A 19,429-nucleotide genomic window follows, 5' to 3' on the forward strand; every position below is an offset into this window, starting at 1 on the left:
CATTTATAATGGGACACAACTGACACTTTGAAATAGGAGCCACTTTTTTTCTTAAGGGTTGCATGTCGCGTCGGTTGCCTTGAGCAGCACAGGAGATTGGAAATCTGTGATACTTCTGGACACTCTCCTTCCAACTCTACCGAACAAAATGCTTTAGCACGAAAGCAATAATAGCAAAACGTGAAGTTTAAATGTGTTAGTGGTATGAAAATATGATATTCAAGTATTTTGTGAACTAAGTTGTTGCTTTTTATCTGTGGTCTTTTCCTGAGAAAGCCCTCTCACTTGTCAGCAGAAGTGCAAACCCAAGCCATTTTCATCACCTGGCGAGTATGAACAGCCAGTTAGGAAGGGAGGAAACCCTCCCGTTACGGACATGGCCAGAATATAACTGACAGTAACGTGATATCTCAGGGCAGAGCAAAATCTCTCAGATCCAAGATAAGAAATAAATGTGTGAAGAACAGCTACGGAGAAGTCCTAGAGATGGTAAATATCCATTTGCCAAAATGCATCAAGTAGCTGCTACCTAGAGGCAGCAAGGATTTTCCTGCATAAAAAATATAAAACCTAGGTTAAAAAAAACAAAAAACCACACATAAACCAGGGAACCAACTCTCATCCAGGTGAGACTGACATTAGCAGTTGCAAATTGTGGGGAGTATTTGCTCTTCCAAGCCCAGATCTTTCCTACACATGTTATCGTCCCCTGCACACACATTTATAGGACTGGCATCACTCCCATCCTCTTTGCAATACTTTATCAGCATGAATTCTTTTTTTTTTTTTTTTTTAAAACCACAAACAAACCCCAATGTTAGTATTTACCTCAAGTCTCTCAGGAAAGGGCTGCAGTTCTTACTGCAACCTAATGGATAGGAAAGGATATAGTGTTTATTCCAAGCCAAACAGACAAGAAAGAATCCACCGGCTTAGGGGGGAAAAAAAAAATCACCTTTCAGACTCTAGCTAAGATTGAATGGGCATTTGGCACCAAAACCAAAATGTATCATTTTCTTGGTTCTGACTTTGTGCAGCCCAGAAGCTGGAGGCAGATCAGAAACAACAATCCGTGCACCTAGAAATGGCTGGAACTAATTAATTACTGCCTCACCGAACACCAGCAGCTCCCTCAAAACCACCGCTCTCGGGACCGGCCATAGAGAGAAAAGGTTTTAAAGGTAAAAAAAAAAAAAGAAAAAAAAGAAACAAACAAACAAAAAAACCGAACAAAAACCCAAACCTCCGCAACGGCAAGGCGCATCGAGGGGGGGCAGCCGCCTTTGCCGTGTCCCCCCCCTTCCCCGGGTGTGCCTGGGGTGGGGGTCAGCCGTCCGGTGCCGCGGTGAGGAGGGGAGACCGGGGGACCGGCGGGCAGGGCACGGCACGGCAGGACGGGGCAGGACAAGGCAGGACAAGGTAGGAAAAGGCAGGACGCGGTAGGACAGGGCAGGGCAGGGCCGCCCCGCCCCGTCCCTCCCCCGGGCCGGGCTCGGCTGCACCCCGGGGGCGCGGCACCGGCAGCGGCGACGGCGCCCCGGCCCGGGGCGGGCGGGCGGACGGACGGGCGGCGGCATCGGGGCCAGGGGAGCCTTCCCGCCGGGGATGCGGCTCCCCGGGGGCCGTGCCGCACGCTCCCGCCCTCCGCCCGCCGTCGACCGGGCGCTGCGCGGAGCCTCCGCCTCCGCCTCCCCGCGGCGGTCTCCCCCGCGGCGGGGCCGCCGCCGCCGCCGCCCCGCATGGCCAGAGCGAACCGGGCGGGGGGCGCCGGCGAGGCCGCGCCGCAGCAGCCCAGGGCCCCGGGGCCGCGGGGCGTCGGGCTGAGGGCGGGCGGGCGAGCCCGGCGGCCCCGGGGCGCCGCCGCCGCCAGCCGGGCGGGCAGCCCCGCCGGGGGATGACTCAGAGCCGCGGCCCCTGCAGCGAAGCCGCCGCCGCGCCGGGCTCCGCGCCGCGCCGCCCCATGCCCGCGCCCCCCGCCGGGGGCCGCCCGCCGCCCGCCGCGCCCGCCCCGCCGCGCACCGGATGATGCCCCCGCGGGGGGCGGCGGGCTCCTGCCGCCGGCGGCGCCTGGCGCCCCTCAACGAGGACAACGGGCGGTTCCTGCTGCTGGCCGCCCTCATCGCGGCGTACCTGAGCGCCGGCGCCACCGTCTTCTCGGCCCTCGAGAGCCCGTCGGAGGCGGCGGCGCAGCTGCGCTGGAACCGGACCCTCCACAACTTCAGCCGCATCTTCAACATCAGCCTGCCGGAGCTGCGCGCCTTCCTGCGGAGCTACGAGGCGGCCATGGCCGCCGGCATCCGCGTCGACGCCCTGCGGCCCCGCTGGGACTTCCCCGGCGCCTTCTACTTCGTGGGCACCGTCGTCTCCACCATAGGTGAGCGCCGCCCCGACGGCCCCCCCCCGGCGCAGCCGCCCGCCCGGGGGATGCTGCGGCCGCGGCCCCGGGGCGGTCGTTATAGCGACCAAAGTTTGGGGGAGAAGCGCTGACACGTTGCTATGGCAACCGGAGGCCTTGCAGTCGGGGAGGGGGTGGCCGGGTCCCCGTCCCCACTCACCCCTCACCCCGGCGGGTCGTGGTCCCACGGCCCATCGGTGCGCGGAGCCGGGGGCCGGCGCTGGGCTCCGCTCCGGCAGCCTCAGGGGCAGCTGACCGTCGCGGCTGCCGGTGCCCGGCGCCGGGCGCGGCGGGAGCCCCGTCCCTCCCCACCAAACTTTCGCTGCCGGCCGTGCGTCTGGGCTCCAACCGGCCCGGCGGGGCGAGCGGGGCTGGTCGCCCTCCGAGGAGCCCAGCCCGCCCCGCTGCCCGTGGCGGGATCCGCCTGCTGCTCCGATGGCTGGTTACCGGGCGAGGCGGCGCGGAGGCTGGGAGGCAGCGGGCTACCGAAGACGGTGAACGGTAGCCAGGCGGTCGCGGTGCCTGACCGGTGAACTCGGTACTGGCTTTTACTGCTGGCAAAGTTAAGATGCGTGTGTGAATACAGGATTAAGCTACACGAAGCCGCACGTCTCCTAGCTGTACCGTAATGTACGTTCTCAGTACATCGCCGGCTACAGCTGACTGCAGTTATTCATATCCCATAGGTGTTTAGGAAAAGCAGCACTTTATGAGCAAATGGCGAGTTTTGGGGGGAGGAATATTTTTTTTTTTAGTTTAAACTTAATTTTTTTTCTCTAAAATTACCATTTTTTACCTTTTTACTGTCAACTTATTTACTCTAAGCACCATTAAGAACGGTCATACGGGAGATTTACTTGAAGTAAAGCTGTGGCTATCTGCGGCTCTCGGAGTATTGCGGGGGAAATCCTGTCCCCGCGGACAGAAGATCTTACTGATCTTCTCTCTCTGCCAGTTTTTAAGTTTTGTAACAAGCCAATTGTCTTGGGGCTTCTGAGCATAAATGTCGCGCTTTCGCTTTATTAGAGAGGAAGAAACACACAGCTTGTTACTGCGCTTACATTCATTAGGTTCGGAAAATGTTTTATCAATAGTGACTAATCTCTATAATAGAGTCGTGATGGTGACTACAGCAGTGTTGTCAAGTATTGTTACTTTTTGCATTGAATAATTCAGTTAAGTTTTCCTTTTCAAGTACGTTCCATAGTCCAGTCATTAAAACACCATTTTAATTAAACATTAGGCCTTCTTCATCACAAGAGCATATATTTTTAAGAGATCATTATGACTGACCTGAATGGAGGGGGGGAGGGAAAGTCAGTGTATTCATAAACTCACTCCTTCCTTACACCTGCTGTAGCAAACAGAGAAATCTTCAGGAGATGTGTAAACGCGGATCAATTCACTTCTCCATGAACCCTGGCTTCTCCTCTCTGGGGTTATTGAAATGTGAAGTTTCCTCTTCATTTGCAAGCGTTCGTTTGCGTCTCAGCTTCATCGCCCTGTCTGCAGTCATTTGTACCTGGGCGGAGGGAATGAGACACTCGGCAGGGGTTTTTTTGGCAGTCTTGACAGGTGTAAATGGCTGAACCAAGAATTGTCTTTCTCGTATTCCTGTCTTTCTCATATTCCTTTCTCTATCTCCTGTAGAGAATTCCTCCTATTCTCATATTCCCAAGCCTCTCTTTATAGCCAATAATGTCTGCATCTCTCACATGCGAGCTGGAGGCCGAAGACTGTTTTTCCCCACAGCTACAGCAAAGGCCAGATTCTGCCAGGCGCTGCCCTGAGCAGTGCCTTCTCTTGGCGTGCTACCTGCTGGTACTCCCGGATTGCCTACAGAACTTTGCGTGAGTTCGGCCAGCCTGCTGCAGAGCGAGGTTCTGCTCTTGGGTGAGGAGATGCAGCAGAAGGTGGCTCGAAGCGAAGCCGAGTTGTGCCTTCGGGCACGGTGAGAGCCATGGCGGAGCTGCTGTGGTGAGGGTACCGAGCTGCGTGGCCCCGCCATGAGCGGTGTCACCTGGAATACCAGCGTCCCTAGGCCGTTGCACCCCATCCCGGCAGAGCTTTTACCAGCTGCGTCTACAGCTGCAGAAGAGGAGCTGCTGCCCCCACCTCAGCGCTTCTCCTCGCTCATCCCTTCAAGCTGCTGCGGCTTGTGGAGGGGCAAAGCTCACGGTGGGCTCAGCAGCCTGTCTACGGGCTGGGCTTCTTCCACCACGCAGTTGCATTCAGTCGTTATTGGCAGCTGTGTTTGCCTAGCAAAAGCGAGAAAACCCAGTGAATTAACTAGTTGTCCCGCTAAAACCCCAAAACTCTTAATGAAAGGTGCACATAGCTGTCTCGCTCACAACCAAGTGGTGGAAACGAAATGGTGGAAACGAAATGGTGGACATCAGAATGTCAGCTGGGGGAGCAGTTCCAGAGCCGTTCTGTCGCGGTGCCTTTTTTCCGTCCCAGCCAGCTCATTTCTGTACCTCTGATTCTGCTACTGGCTCAAACACCGTATTATCCCAGTTCAGAGCAATTTCACTTGCCTTTGTGTCACAGTTCATTGGCAAGGAGAATGCGGTCTTTACTCAATCTCGCCAGGAGCTACCAGACACCTAGAGTCAAAACAGCTTGCCTTCCCCAACAGCTTCACCTCTTACGTGTGTCAAAGCAACTTTATTACTGCAGCTAGACACGCTCCTACCCTACTGACGCGTCAGAAAGCTTTCTTACTCACTGCTTGACAAACAGACGCCGTGTCTGTCAAGGGTGAATTGCCCACGGTTTTACTCAGCCTCTTATCTGTAGAGGATTCCAACTTACAGAAAACTCGCTGGGTCATTTCAAGCCCTCACTCAGCTCTTGCTGGTTTTAATAAAACTACTAAATCCTTCATGTGTAGGCATCGAAATAGAGTCATCCGGGGACAGGGCTGCAAGTTTTTCCCAGGGTTTGTGCAAGCTGAACAGAGGGAGGGAGGCTCCAATTCTTCATCCTTCTGTGGACACAAGGGTTAGGCACCGTCGGGCTTGGAGAAAACTGCTCCATCCAGCCTCCTTGAGCAGGGGCTTTGCAGAGCCCAGCAGCTCCCCTTCATGAGGCGCTTTGTCTCCTGTCTCCTGGCTGCAGTTCTGCATCTTCCCTAATTACACGGGGATGCAATCAAACCCTCTGGGTGAGAAGCGTGTCAGTGGGGTCTTTTAAGAAATGGGAGAGAGAGTTATAATGAAATGTTAAGTCTAATCTTAAAGCATTTTCCTGAATAGCCCACAAAGTGAGTGGCTTACTGTCCGTAAAACACTCTCTTGGTAGCGCTCTGGGCATTCATTTTTTATTATTGCATTGTTTGTGGCTGAATAATGAAATGTTGAGTCTATTTTTCATTAGACACATCTCGATTTTCAGAGCTATCTATGTAAGAATATTCTTCAGTCTAATCTCTGATTGCTTGCTGTCTACATACATTCAGTCATTATTTTGCACTCCAAAAGGTATTTTTCTCATAGGCAATTATTATTATTATTTTTGTACTGATTTCTTTAAGGAGTAACTACTGAAATTTATTCTTGATTCATTGGTCTAACTGGCAGCAGACTTTGTTTTTCAGTTGAGTTTTTTTCCTTCCTTCCCCAAATACAAATCACAGGTATTTTCTGGCACTTTGTTAGACTGAAAGCAAAGCATAACTCAGACCAGTTTTCTTCCCGGTGAAATGACGCAGAATACAGCATCAGCAGACACAGGTTTCCCCATATTCTAGCCCATAAGGCAACTCCAGGATGCCCAAAGCTCTGGATTTCTGCCTCAGTCCATGAGTGTAGACTCCGTATACAGATTTTTTTCCTCTCTTAAATGTTAAAGTAGACATTAGATACCTACATATTAAAACGTATTGAGACATCGACTTATTACTAAATTGGGATTTTAAGCTTCTTACATGTAAGTACACATTTCAAAAACCTTTGGAAGATCAAGTGATACGCTTGCTTCATAGAAATCCATACTAGGCACTAAAGAAGTAGATCAAAAGAAGTAGTTCGATACATAGAAGTGATTTTTCAACGTAATATTTTTAAAAAGCACCCTTACTGTGGATGGATTGTTTTGGGATGGAGCGTGTGTGGGTTATAGGTGTTTTGAGAAGAAATTGTGCAAAGACCTTCCCCCTACAGCTGTGCGAGGGTTACAGGTGTTAAGGGCACGGTGTATAGGCGTGAGCAGGACTATTCATCCTTTCCTTACCACCAAGGGATCCTGTTAAATGCCTCAGTATTCGTGTGGACTGACGGCTCCACCCAAAGGGATGGGGCATGCTCTTCTCTGCTGTTATCTCAAACAGATAAGGCACAGCCCTACGGTGAGATGGGCTTTGAAACCACGTGAAGAGAGGCCATATAACATTTGGTATTTTCTACCAGCTAACTGGCTCCCTGCATCTGCGCTCTCCTTGCTTAGGATGTCGGCTGGGTTAGAGCCCCTTCTCTCTGGGTCCTCTGTAGGGACCCAGCATACCCAGCACATCATTTCGGCTTGCTCTCCACAACATAGGCCACCATCACCACTCACTTCTAAAATTTCTGGCTCTGTGTTGTAGTCTTTCGAGAAGATCTGGAGGTCCAGGTGCACTGAAGGCAATAATTCAGTGGAAGTGGTGAGCAAAAGGTGGTCAGACAGCTCAGGAAGCGCATGGTCAGATGTTGGACCGCACTGGTAGGAGCCAGAGAGTGAGCCTCCCCAAGAGCAGGCACTTCACATGGTAATTGGGCAAGAAATTCCGCAAATAACCCAAGTTGGTCTGAAGGCTTTAAGGGTAAAATATATTTGCCCTGCCTTCCTCACTGGTATGTTTCAGGATATGAATTTGAGCTGCAGCTGGGGAAGGTTCTGGCTCTCTGCTCTCCGTGAATGAAATTTCACTGTCTACGTGGCCAACGCAACCCAAAAGTCGACAGTCAAACCAGGGTGTAGCATCGGTGTTGTGTTTTCTCTGGGCTCTGCAGTTCTTTGAGGCTTGTACAGGCAGCTTTTGCAGATGGTTCAAATTAGGGGGCAAGTTGCCTCCAGAGTTGACCTCCTTGAAGTGAAAGAAAAAAACCAAACCAGAAAGCAGTTGGGAGAGCAAGCAGTATTATTAAGCTGCAGTGTCAGGTTATTTGTCTTTGCCAGCCCCTATGTGGTGTGCCGCCAGCATGACAGTGTGTTTCAGCTTGGTCTTGGTCAGCTGCAGCCAAATCTGATTCCTTGGGTGTGTGTGATGTTTTGATCAATGTGCCAGTGGGCATCCGAAGGTTATTTTCTCACCCTGGTGGTCTCGATAGAGAACAGAGAGCAAGAGGCTCAGAGGTCAGCAAGTCAATGTTTCAAGCGTGTTTCTGTGGAGAGAAGCAATCCTACAGCGATTTTCCTCAGATGAGGGCCTGGCACCGTAACAATGTTCTCTACTTGCTGTAGCTTCACGGGAGTAGTAATTCCTTTGGGTTCCACTGGTGGGAATTTCCTAAATGTGTGGGCATAGGTTGGGTGCTCCGAGCAGGAAAGTAATCTAAATCACAGCTTGCCTTCTTCTAGTTGAGAGCAACAACAGGGAGCTTTACTTGGAGTACATCCATGTAATTATGCGGGTGACTTGAGGTGTTCCCTCTGAAGGGTCGTGATTAAATAATTTTGATCCTAAATTTGTCGGGTTTTTATTCTATAAGGCAGGAAGGAGGAACCCCATTAACTTTAAACAAAGCCCTTTTTAAAAAGAAAAAAGTCTCTGAAAATATTATTTTAATCAGCCTCAGTACTGCTTAGGGTTTACCTGCCCCCGTAGGGTTATGCCAGACCCAGAAAGTGAAGCTATTATGATGCTTCCGTTATCTAAACTGAGTGATTCCTACAGAGCCACATCAGCTCAGATTACTTAATCTAAGAGTTTCAGAGGTTTCTTAAGTACTAAACCCTATCTATGAAACCCCATATTTCAAAACACTAACATCGGTACAATGGAGATGTATTTGTTGTTTTAACGGATGGGGACATTAAGCCAGGGGATGACCAAACTGCACTTCTTTTTGCTGTAGCTGTGGAGTTTGGGATGCTCAGCTGGTCCACTGAAACCTGGGGTCTCTGGACTGAATGTCAAGCATCACAGAATCTCAGAGGAGTCACCCAAAAAACAAAGCCCATCTATAACATCAGGGAATAAAGAATTTGCCTGGCATCACAAGAGATATGGTTCCACATCTCAGAAGTCAGGGGAAGTTTTATGTTGACTTACTGTGTGCTGGTTCAGGTTCGAAACAAAGACAGACTGGAGGTTGTAGTGAAGGATTCTCCATTTTTGCAGCCTTCAGGGTCCCTCTAGGTCAGGTAATTGAAGGAGCAATGTCTACTTAGTGGGTACGTACCTCCCACTAAGCTCTACATTCCGTTTGGTCTTCAGTGATTCCTGCTGGGCAGCAGATACCTGTATTTCGGTCCCCTCTGCATTTACAAGAGCTTGGCGATGTGATTGCAAACCAAACATTGGTGAGCCAGAATACCACTCTGATGGCTCTCTGTCTGTGGGGGTGACACGCGTGGCTCCAGCTAGTCAGTCTGTATTACTAAGCAACCTCCCAGTAAACCAGTTATTGCGCCTGTAGTAGCAGTGAGGGATCATAATTATTGGGCTTATCAGCTGTCCTGTTTGTGTAGGGCTCGTAATTCCAAATCCTGTCTGAATCCCTATGGGCTGTGTTCCCATGGAGCCCACATGGTCCCCAGCCTCTGCTGTCCCCCTCTGCTCTTCTGGGGACGTTCCCCCTTTCTTTCTCTTAGAGTTTATCTAACACTCCCCGGTCACCTGCCTTTCCCAGGAACTCTCAATTTCTGCTGCCTCCCAATTAGCATACCCTCCTCTACTGATGATCTATTTGCTTGATTAAATTTCGAATATTTGCTTTATGTATTTGCAGTCTTTTGAGTTAATAACTTCCAAAAAAGTCAAAAGTAAAGCTTTACAGTTTCTTTCTGCTCCCCATCATGCCTGTCCCTCATCTCTAGTGTTAATCCTGCTATTGACCCTCATTTCTCTTTTCAGACTAACTATTTCTTCCTTCTCCGATTGTCTTCAGTTTGACACAGATCATACACACTTCATTTTTTCTCACTTTTATTGATGGGTCATCTTCGCAAGACAGCGTGTCTTGCATTTATGCAAACTTTAATTGTTCTTCATTGTGGAGAGAAGAGGAAAACAATTATAGGATAGATGTTTTGGCAATTAATTTCATGTAACAATATCCACTCCTGGTGTTGTGCTGGAAAATACAAAGTAATTAATTTAATGAATGCAGTATTACCTTATGTTTGCAGCTATTGAAGTCAACGAGAATTTTACCTCTTGCCGTAGTAGCATCAGGGTTAGAGCAACAGCGAACAAACACGGAACATTTTATCTGAAATTTTTAGTACAGAGACAGCTTCATATTATCGGAAACATAGCCTGTACCCATGATCCATATGAGCCTTGCTTACCTTTATCAAAAGAGACAGTTTTCGTAGACTGTCAGCACCAAGTGCGTATCTGAGCGCATTTTGGGCAAAGATAGGTAAGGACCTATCTTTGGGTTTTTTATTAGGGTTCATGCTGGTGAACATTTGAAACGTGAAAGTCCTACCCAGCACAGTAAATCTTAGAAGTGATAATAAAAGCTTTTGTGAACAGAAACACTGAAGTAACAAACAGAATTGTAACCTAAGGGGCAATTGCATAGCAATCCAGACAAATCAAATGTTTAATTTTCTACGTCCGCAATAGCCTGCTTCTGATGAAGTCAGTAGTAGACCGGTCTACGGAGCTTTGGGAAATCTCGCCCTCCTCGTTGTATTGGCACGCTAGGTTTATAAAACAAATGTAGGTCTGATGTTGCCAGCACCTCCTGGTGCGTGACATTACTGTAATGCGTCTCTGAGCTCAGCGGGTCTGTTGATGGCAATGGGTGGCACACCTAGCTATAGACATAGGAAAGGTTTCAACGCAATCTCTCTGGAATCAATCCAAGAGAAGCAGGAAGAAAATTAAATCTAATTGCATGAGATGAGGCAAAGCATTAGCAGCCTTTTCAAGTAATTAAAGTTTTGGAGTGCAATAAGATAAGGAATTGAATGGTTTGATGTTAGCATATGGGATTACTTATATGGCTGAGGCACTGCTATTGCTCGTGTTTAAAAATCCATAGTAAGTGCTCCTTACTTGTTGGTGAAAAAAGTGATAATACCTTGATAACAAATATAGCCCCACAGCAGTTCCTCAACGAACTTTAAACTTGCTGAGCTTCCACCACTGCAGCTTCTTCCCCTTTAGAAATGATGGGCCAAATGTTCACATTCATTCTCAAGTCTTAGGGAGGCAAATTTAATCAAGGCAGAAACAGCAATTAGCAGAAATTTGCCCACGTGAGACCTGGTTGAGAAACTAATTCAGTAAATTTCAATTAAAAGAAAACTGGTTGGCATCCTTTTTGTTATTCTTTATTGAATATTCTGTCATCTCTTTCCTCAGACCAAGTACTGTGCAAGCAATATATTTATCTCATGAGGATAAATAAAAAATACAGTGTCACTTGTGCTCAGCGTGTATGGAGTCGAGCCTGCTTTAAGCCTTTGATGATGGAAATGACTGCAGTGTAAAGATCTTCAGTCCACATGGTGATATAAACGGGGGGTGGAGGGAAAACCTGTGTGATAAAATGGTTTGTCCGTTTACAAAAACTGCTGCTGGGAGAGCTGCGAGGACCAGGAAAATCTCAGATGAAATTAAAAGCTGAAAATGATCTTGATAAAGTGGCAAAGTTGTTCAGTATCATTAAATTTAAAAGTAGTCAAGGGAAATACGTACTAAGGAAGGAAGAGTTAAATGCAGAAATAGAAAATGAGAAGTAACTGGTTAGTCAGCAGAGTCCTGTCACCCTATATTTCTATTACAGTTACTTAAAATTAGGTCTTTGTGCCTTCGTGAATGAATTAGAGGAGCTGCCTGAGCAAAAAGATGCTTAAGAATTTGCTTCTTTTCTTTCAGCTGGAACTTTTTGAAATAAGAGACTCAGGAAGGCATGTTTAAACCATTAAAAAGTTGAGGTAGATTGGTCAGGTTTTTTTTTCATTAAATTATAACTGTAGGAGTTTACACAGAAATTCAGGAAAAAAAATAGCTAGTGTATAAAGATTTTGCCCTGTATGTTTAGGTCCTTTTTGTCCTACGTGTCCATCTCTATAGGCTGATTCTAGCAGAAGAACTGAGACACCTATCAAGAAATAAATGTTCTCTGAATACCTGCACGAGCACCAACAGCAGAAAAAAATGCTGCAAGTTTATTGTTTTATCCAGTCAAAAGATAAGCCAGCGATGTAACCGGTTGACAGCCTTTCCCATCTGTAGGGTTTAGAAAGCCCAGGAGTGGCATCGTGTTTTATCAGACTTCTCATGTGGGGAAATATGACATACACCCAAGATCACTTGCAAAATTCAGATAATGCTATTTCTTGGCCTGAAAGGAGAAGTATCGTGAGATGTACTGGCACTGCAGTGGCAGTACACATGCAAATATTCTTTTGAAGCCCATGATGTCTCAAGAATGTAACAAAATCCGGATGCCATTATTCTTTTTTCCTTGCAGCTCAGAAAACAATTTTTGCACAACCTGGGGTCTGCTCAGGCGTCTGAAATGCGACTGCAAGTTTCAATAAACGGCAAAAGCAGGTGTGAATGCTAATGTTTGAAACACTCCATTTGAAACGACAGGGCATAAGCTTTTTCTTGTTAAAGTGTTGCTTAGATACACAATTATCCACACCAAAAAAAAATCATTCTCAAAAACGTAGGAAAATAAGAGTCAAAGCAGCTTTAAAGGATGAAAAATTAAGATTGCAAAAGAAGTCAACTTTTGAAACAATGTTCCCCTGGAATCATATCATCAGCTACATGAGGAGTGTAGGCAGGTCAGAGAAGGTGGCAGTGTATGGCTTCAGATATTGGACACATCCCTAGAGAGAGAAGGAGCTGCCGGCTCTTGGGGTCCGTGAGCTATGCCTTCACGTATATCCTTGGTTACCAAGACAGACTTTGCACGTTTCTTCATTATCATGCTTTTGTTTTCTGCAGATCTTTGAAAATGGTTACTCTGAATTCAGAGAAGTTTCCTCTGTCTGAGAGTGTCTCGGAAAGCTCGGTGTTTTCGCTGAGGTTGGGCAGTGTGGTGGGCCGAGGCAGATGCTTCTGCGCACAACCTCAGGTGTGAGCAAGGCTTGGATGTGGCCCCGGCAACTGTTAAGGCGGGATTTTGAAGACCATTAGCCTCTAGTGCGGGGAAGTGTTTTTCCACGGTAATATAACTTAAGCAACTGGGGAGCTTGCAGGCTATATTTTTCCGTTACTAACACCACCACCGTTTCAGAAAAGATTATAGCAAAATGGTTCTCACCCAGCTGTTAGGATAAGGAAAGAAAACAAACCAAAGATAGGACTCTGTGATCATCAGGTGTGGATTCAGCCACAAGAAGCAGCTCTGAGTAGCCTAGGTCAATTCACAAGGAGATCGGCTGCAACCAAAAGAAAGAGCATCCTGCTTTCATCCCCTTTTTCTGGAAGTTTTCCTTTGCAAGGTGGTTTTAGTACTAATTTAGCCAACACTAACTCATATTCTTTCTGTTTTAACAAGCTATCAGAGCACCCCGGCTGTGCCAAGGAGCAGAGAATCTGACAAAACAAGAAGGGGTTTAGTGTCATCTTGCTTAAGATTTGCCCAAGAAAGGTAGCATAAAACGAAGAAAATAGTTTCAGCTGTGATTTTTACGACTGTAAACCAGATTCTGCCCCCAAGAGTTTAGCAGAGAAGATTATATTATTTATAAAAGCAATAAAACCTGGAGTACTGGAAGAAAGTATATTTATGAACAATATGTTAATGGGGAAGTTAAGGAATACTGTCACACTGCAGGACACCTCCCTCCCTTTACAGTCGAAATTGAACAAGCGTAATGCCAGCTTGTAGGTCCTTACTTTCTGTGTGCAGTTTGAATTCATACTCCTCCAATTTGCCTATTTGTCTGAACTTTGTTCTCCATTGTCACGTTTTAGGAGAGAACCTCTGTCCTTCATTAGAAGTTGTGTCCTGATGCAATAAGATCAACCAGCAAACGCAAACATAAGCTTGCCCAAGATTTCCAGCCTCAAGCCCATGACCCTCCCCGTGTGTTCCCCCTTCAGGGGGGCTGCTTAGCAAGACCTCGGGCCAGAGCTACTGCTCAGCTGGCGATGCCGGTGGCCTGGCACAAGCCAGTCCCTGTTTGGTTGCGCGAGGAGCATAAAGGAGCAGCCCGCCCCAGCCAGGGAACTGTAAAACTGATTTAGAGACACTTACGCTTCTGCCTTTATCTTGGTTCTGCACCAAAGTGGCTTGGCCAAGCCGGATGATCAGCCTCCTGTGTTTATTGGGCTACGTGTTTACAATAATGGCATTTAGTAGTGAGCAAGGGGTGGGGTTTTTTTTTTGGTTAGTCTTTGGTGTGCACTTTCTTCTCACGCTGTACACAGAAAGGGCAACAAGCAGTACAACTCAGAAAAAAAGGAAGCTTGCCTACTTCTGGTAGATGAACAGAGCAAGAGTACTGCCGCTGCTAGTAAAGCTGAAGCCCCAGCGTTTCTCTTTTTAAGGGTTATTTATCACTCACATTTATAAAAGTTAGACTACTTGAGCTGATAAATGTGCCTGCTGAGTACTCACTAGAAGTTGAAGATCTGTCTTGGAAAGCTCAACTAGAAGGTGTCAGCATAGAAAAACGCACTTGGGAGACCTGCTGCGTAGCAGAGAGGGTAAACGTACATGAGCAGCCAGGTTCTGAGGAGGTTATTCCTCTCCTCTTTCCCAGGGAATTTTAGGGGGGTACCCCTAATGCCTTAGACTCCTGTCAAGGTGGTGACACTTGAGGTTTCTGAGAAGAAAGCTCACCCTTACTCCCCTCAGGTCTGGCATATCCTTCAGCCTAAGTCACACAGCCTAAGCTCTGTCACACAGGACACCTCCACAGGACATGGGGTCCCCTCCTCACGTGCCTGCTGACATGGCCAGGTATCAGCCGCACAGGGCAGCACCTCCACGTGCAAGTACTCTGCACGTAGGGGTCAGGCTTCATGTTCCCATCTTCAGGGGATTTTGCAAGACAGGTTTCCTTGCAGCTTCTTAGCCCCCAACTGACTGCCCTGTCCCCTTCCTACCAGAGGAGATCCTTCACCACTGTCTCCCCTCCAAAATTTCCTCTCCAGAGCACCCAGGTTCCCTCTCCAACCCAGGGATCACCGTCACCAGCACCTCTGGTTACCTCCACAGCCCTTTCCATCACACCCCACGGCAGTACCTCCTGCCCCATCCCCACGGGGCAGCCCCTCACAGCATCCTGCTGCTCTCCAGGGGATGCCCGTGGGAGCACAGGCCCCTTGCCCACCAAGAGAAACCACAGGTTGCCAGAGGAAACAGGGAATCCCGGCATCCCTGGCCTGATGGAGCTGCCCTGCTGCTTCCCAGCCCTGGGCACGAGGTCTCTCATCCTCATCCAAGTCACTTTTTGGCGTAATTTTAGGTTTGTCTTTCTCATTCACCTCTACAGAAAAATATTGATACCTCTTGGTCTCTTGTTATACGCTTCACATGCATCGGGTAACTAAAAACTATTTATTAGCTTTACCTCTTAGTTCTTTATTGTCATGGCTTCCAATTGATTCACTTTTTTTTTTTGGTCAAGGAAGCTTAGGTAAATTTAGGCTGACAATTCTAGCAACTTTTTAAGAAACCAGTGTACTTTAAAGAGGAATGAAAATGTGGCCATGACCTTTAAGGCTGCGGCTTAAATCAGAGTCAGCAGAGAAACGCTGGGGGTGATTGATTCTGGCGTTCACTGATGTTATGCATAGCAGCACTTTGGATAACCAATAATCTGATCACAGTTGTGTGTAAACAGAATAAAATTGGTGCTGTGGAAAGCCTTTAATAATTGCCTGCCGCTCCTTGAAACTCCTTAATGTTTGATTAATCATCTCCTGCCTCTCTTCTGCCAGCGTGGCTCCTTCTGAATAGCAGTTGTCTCAAATCTGACTAATATTTCACCAGTGAAGAGGTAACAAGGATCAACAATGGTGATCTGGATGGTTTTTAACTACGCTCGTCGAGTTTATGATGGTTCTCTTTCAGGTCACAGAATAGACTGAGCATCTTTTCCTGCAGTCTCCGGTGGATCGGGTGCATGCATGCACATTTGCATGTGCTGAAGGGGAGTTTGGGGGAAAGAAAAAGGACCTGGTTTAGCCCACCCTGGTTCACAAAACAAATTTACAGGACCTTTGTCCACCTGTTCATTGTGGGCATTGGGGAGAACAAGTCCATGTTAAAAGAATGTTATTGAAATTACAAAAAAGATAGGAAATGCCAGAAACACAGAATCACAGCCTGCTTATTCAACTTGAAGTGGGATGGATGGATGGATAGATAAGTAGATAGATAGATTGATTGATTGATTGATTGATTGATTGATTGATTGATTATGGGAGTCAGTCACTGCCGTCACTCAGTGTTTTCTCCATGGGGTATCTCCTCCAGTACATGGTCACCAAGGACTGCAAGCTTGTGTACGATACCGGTTATACCAGCCCTAAAAACTGCAGTGGTCTCTCATGTCTTCAGACTTAGCTTGGGTCTAAATTAAAGTGTCTTAATGCACACGGTGCTGGACAGACCACTACCATTCAGGTAGCTCTGTTTCCAGATAGTAATCTAAATAAGATCAAATGTGATTGTACAGCAACTTTGATATTAAAGGCTCTGGCAATGGGAAAGCTCTAAAACAAATTTACCGTTTGAGCCCAAAGGGGAGTATTTTAATACACCAGGCTGACAAAGATGTTAAAGGGAAAGTAAGTTTTTCATTCGTAGTCTGAAAATGCAAAGCCAGGTGGAAGAACTGCCTCGTAGTACTCGCACTCCTTGGGTAAAAGCGCTGGATGCAGCAGAAGTTTTCCATCTGCAGCGGTTCTGTCGGCTCTGAGCTGTGACCCTGTATCCAAGGCAACTGTTTCTGGATGTTAAGTGGTAAGGAGCTATAGAATATATGAAAGGCAGCTGTGAAATATACAGGTATGACTCTATCAGGGACAATAATAAGGAAACGCTAACGGGTGCAAAAGGGGTTGAAGGGAGCACCAGAATCCAAATACAGATTTTTAGACTCAAAATTCAGAATATGATACCTTCCTTGATGCAGATTATATGTTAGTCAATAAAGACCAACCAGGGCTATGGGAAGTCATGAATTAAAGCAAGTGTGGAACAGACGCGAAACAAAATTGGTTGCTCTTGGTTTATCTGCCTGTATTCTGTAACTCACATCTCAAGGACCAGCCCTGTGAGACCTTAGTCTATAAGTTGCCAAAACTTCTTTCTCTCTGGAAGCAGCATTCTGGTTATAGGGGGTTTTTTTTTGTTTATTTATGAGAAATCATTTGTTTAAAAAGTTCTAGTCAACAATTTTAGTTTATTTTGATTCCTTATTAAATATAACTGCATTATTAAGAAGTGATAGAGGTGATGCTGCTCTCATGATCTACACTCTGGGATTTAAAATGATTGCTGAGCTGTGCTGACTTGCTGTAGGAGCCACGTCCCATGGCAGGGTGCCGCTACGAGAAGAGCTGAGGGCCTGGCTTAAAGAAGCAGGGACACACGGTGCCATGGCAAAAGCTGGAAGACTTTTTTGTGTTCGGTTTGAAAGGTGGCCAAAACTTGCCTCAATCTCTGGTTAAATATATCTTTACTGTAAAACTGTCAACCCCTTTAACATCAAAATATAGTAAGATAAGGTAGTTGCCAAACTGGGTGGCCTGAGAGAAGAGCTCACAGGTAGTAAAGCCGCTATTCCTTCTTGTTTTCTGGCACCAGCTGTCTCTTTTACCCATAAGAAAATGGGTAAAAGAAAAGAAAGCATATCACAAGGCACGTAAGTCTTCACAAGTTTGTCCAGTTGCACTACCTCGTGAATCCATCACCAGCATAAGTAAATTAAAAGTCCAGATGAGCAGAGTGGTAACCACAAAACCTGTTATGCAAGTCAGGATGGGGGGCTCATTAATTGCCAGCACTTACCCGTGAGAGGCTGATGAGGGATAAGTGACATCTGAGTGTTTTTATCAACTCAGCTGTACTAATTCTGTTTGTTTGGGGAGAAGAAGTATCAAACAGCTGAAATTAATGCTGCCATAGAGCTTGTATCTGAAGTGGTGGGTCAGAATTAGCATGAGGGAGGTTGAAATGTTGTGTCCGAGCCACGCAAAATCAACTCCAAGGTACCTGTACAATATATGTCAGGGCCATGAAAAATGCAAAGCACCCTTGTGCGTCTTTCCTTCTGCTGTCTCAGAAGCACAGGCTTCTGGATGAATTCATTTCCCCCAGGCGTCACGATGTCCTTAGCCTTGAGCAGGGGCTGAGCTCAGACGCGTTGCACAGAGGACACCAGGACTAACCCCTCATGGTCCAGCGACGAACACAACTAGCGAAGGAAGACCCTGCACGAAGAGTATATGAGCACACTTCTGTCTGCGAGCCGTTGACCTGAAGTTGCTATATCTGCCTGGTCTTACTTGTTGCCTGTTTGATGGAAGTCTCAGCACTCTCGTTCCCGTGGTGGGTCCTTTCACCTTGCATAGCTATGTACTGAATTTTGGTAACATTATGCCTCAGAAAATCTTGCTTAAACAAACCGCACCACAAATATAAAACTTCACCACCTCTCATGAATGATCACCAAAAAGTACTAAGAAGCTTCAGCACATTTACAACTTCATCCAAACTGTCACTCTCTCTCTTTTTTTTTTTTAATTAATAAATGTGTCTAGCCATATGTGTGACAATAAACCCATTTATTTTGATGGTGATGTTCACATGCTTGCTGTGAAGCACATGTTTAAATGCTTTGCTGACAAGGCATGGACGAACAGATGTCTTCTCCATAACAAGCTGGCCGGGTATCCCTAGCTGGCAACTGCGACAGGCTCCCTGGCTTCTTCTGGGGGCCGGACACTAGTGGATATTCATCACCAGATGAGAAGGCTCCTGCAAGCAGCCAGTCCGACCTAGATAACAGCTTCACCCCACAGAGAAGGAGGAACTGAGAGGAGCTTCCCATTGGAGACATTCAAGGCCAGGCTTGATGAGGCTCTGAGCAACCTGATCTAGTTAAAGATGTCCCTGCTGACTGCAGGGGGGTTGGACTAGATGGCCTTTAAAGGTCCCTTCCAGCCCAACACATTCTATGGTTCTATGATTGCCCCGTGTTAAGCCTGGGACCCCAAGGCAGGCTTTGTGAGATCTCCTCAAAGGTGGTCTTTTAGCACGACAGAACGGAGAGACCATGGGTCCAGAAAACAGAATCTAATGACCCCTTTGGCAATTTTTTTTGTTTTCTGGTAATGCCGTGCATTTTTTTCACTGTCTTTTACAGAAAAGGCTGTTTCTGCTGTGAAGATACTGATGATGCAGTAGGGTCTGAATTGCTGGCACACAGCTCTTTCCAAGCATGCCAAGTCTGGTGTGAAAGCAGGACCACCTCTTTTCTTGTGCGCCTTCATGTCATTGAAAAGATATTTCCAGTTTTACTTGTCAGTAGCATTTACATTCCTTTATCAACAAATGCAAAATTCTGTATCAATGAAGTACGAAGGTAGCACAAATAAATTACCCAGAACAATACAGCCATTATAAAAATAAATCAATAGATTTCAAGCAGCAACCTCAACTCATTATACATAGGGAATATTTTCCTGTTACTATTTCAAGGTGAGTCATGATAATAAACTGGATTTAATGATTTCATTATGCTCTATGCTAAAAGTAGCTCCTTTTTCTTCGCAAAGTTTAATTGATGCGGTCTGATGTTGATATTTACCTCCCTGAATATGTTACTTGCCCGGGTTTTTTGTGGAACAATAAGGTAAATAAATTTCAGGATGTGGATTTTTCACAAACCATTAAT

At 46.9% G+C, this 19,429-nt stretch overlaps 1 protein-coding gene across 6 annotated transcripts in view; it reads left to right on the forward strand.

The window, feature by feature from the left end:
• The first annotated feature begins 2,022 nt into the window (after positions 1 to 2,022).
• KCNK12 (potassium two pore domain channel subfamily K member 12) overlaps positions 2,023 to 19,429 on the forward strand; it is a 29,984-nt gene continuing 12,577 nt past the window's right edge. For all 6 annotated transcript variants that reach the window (XR_008465760.1, XR_008465758.1, XR_008465757.1 and 3 more), the window contains exon 1: positions 2,023 to 2,374. Coding sequence is in view for 2 of the 6 variants with exons in the window: in XM_054197170.1 (XP_054053145.1) it covers positions 2,023 to 2,374 (352 nt within the window). In the remaining 4 variants the exon portion in view is untranslated. The remainder of the gene's footprint in view (positions 2,375 to 19,429) is intronic.

This window comes from Rissa tridactyla, chromosome 3 (assembly GCF_028500815.1).
Source record: "Rissa tridactyla isolate bRisTri1 chromosome 3, bRisTri1.patW.cur.20221130, whole genome shotgun sequence".
NCBI lineage: Eukaryota > Metazoa > Chordata > Aves > Charadriiformes > Laridae > Rissa > Rissa tridactyla.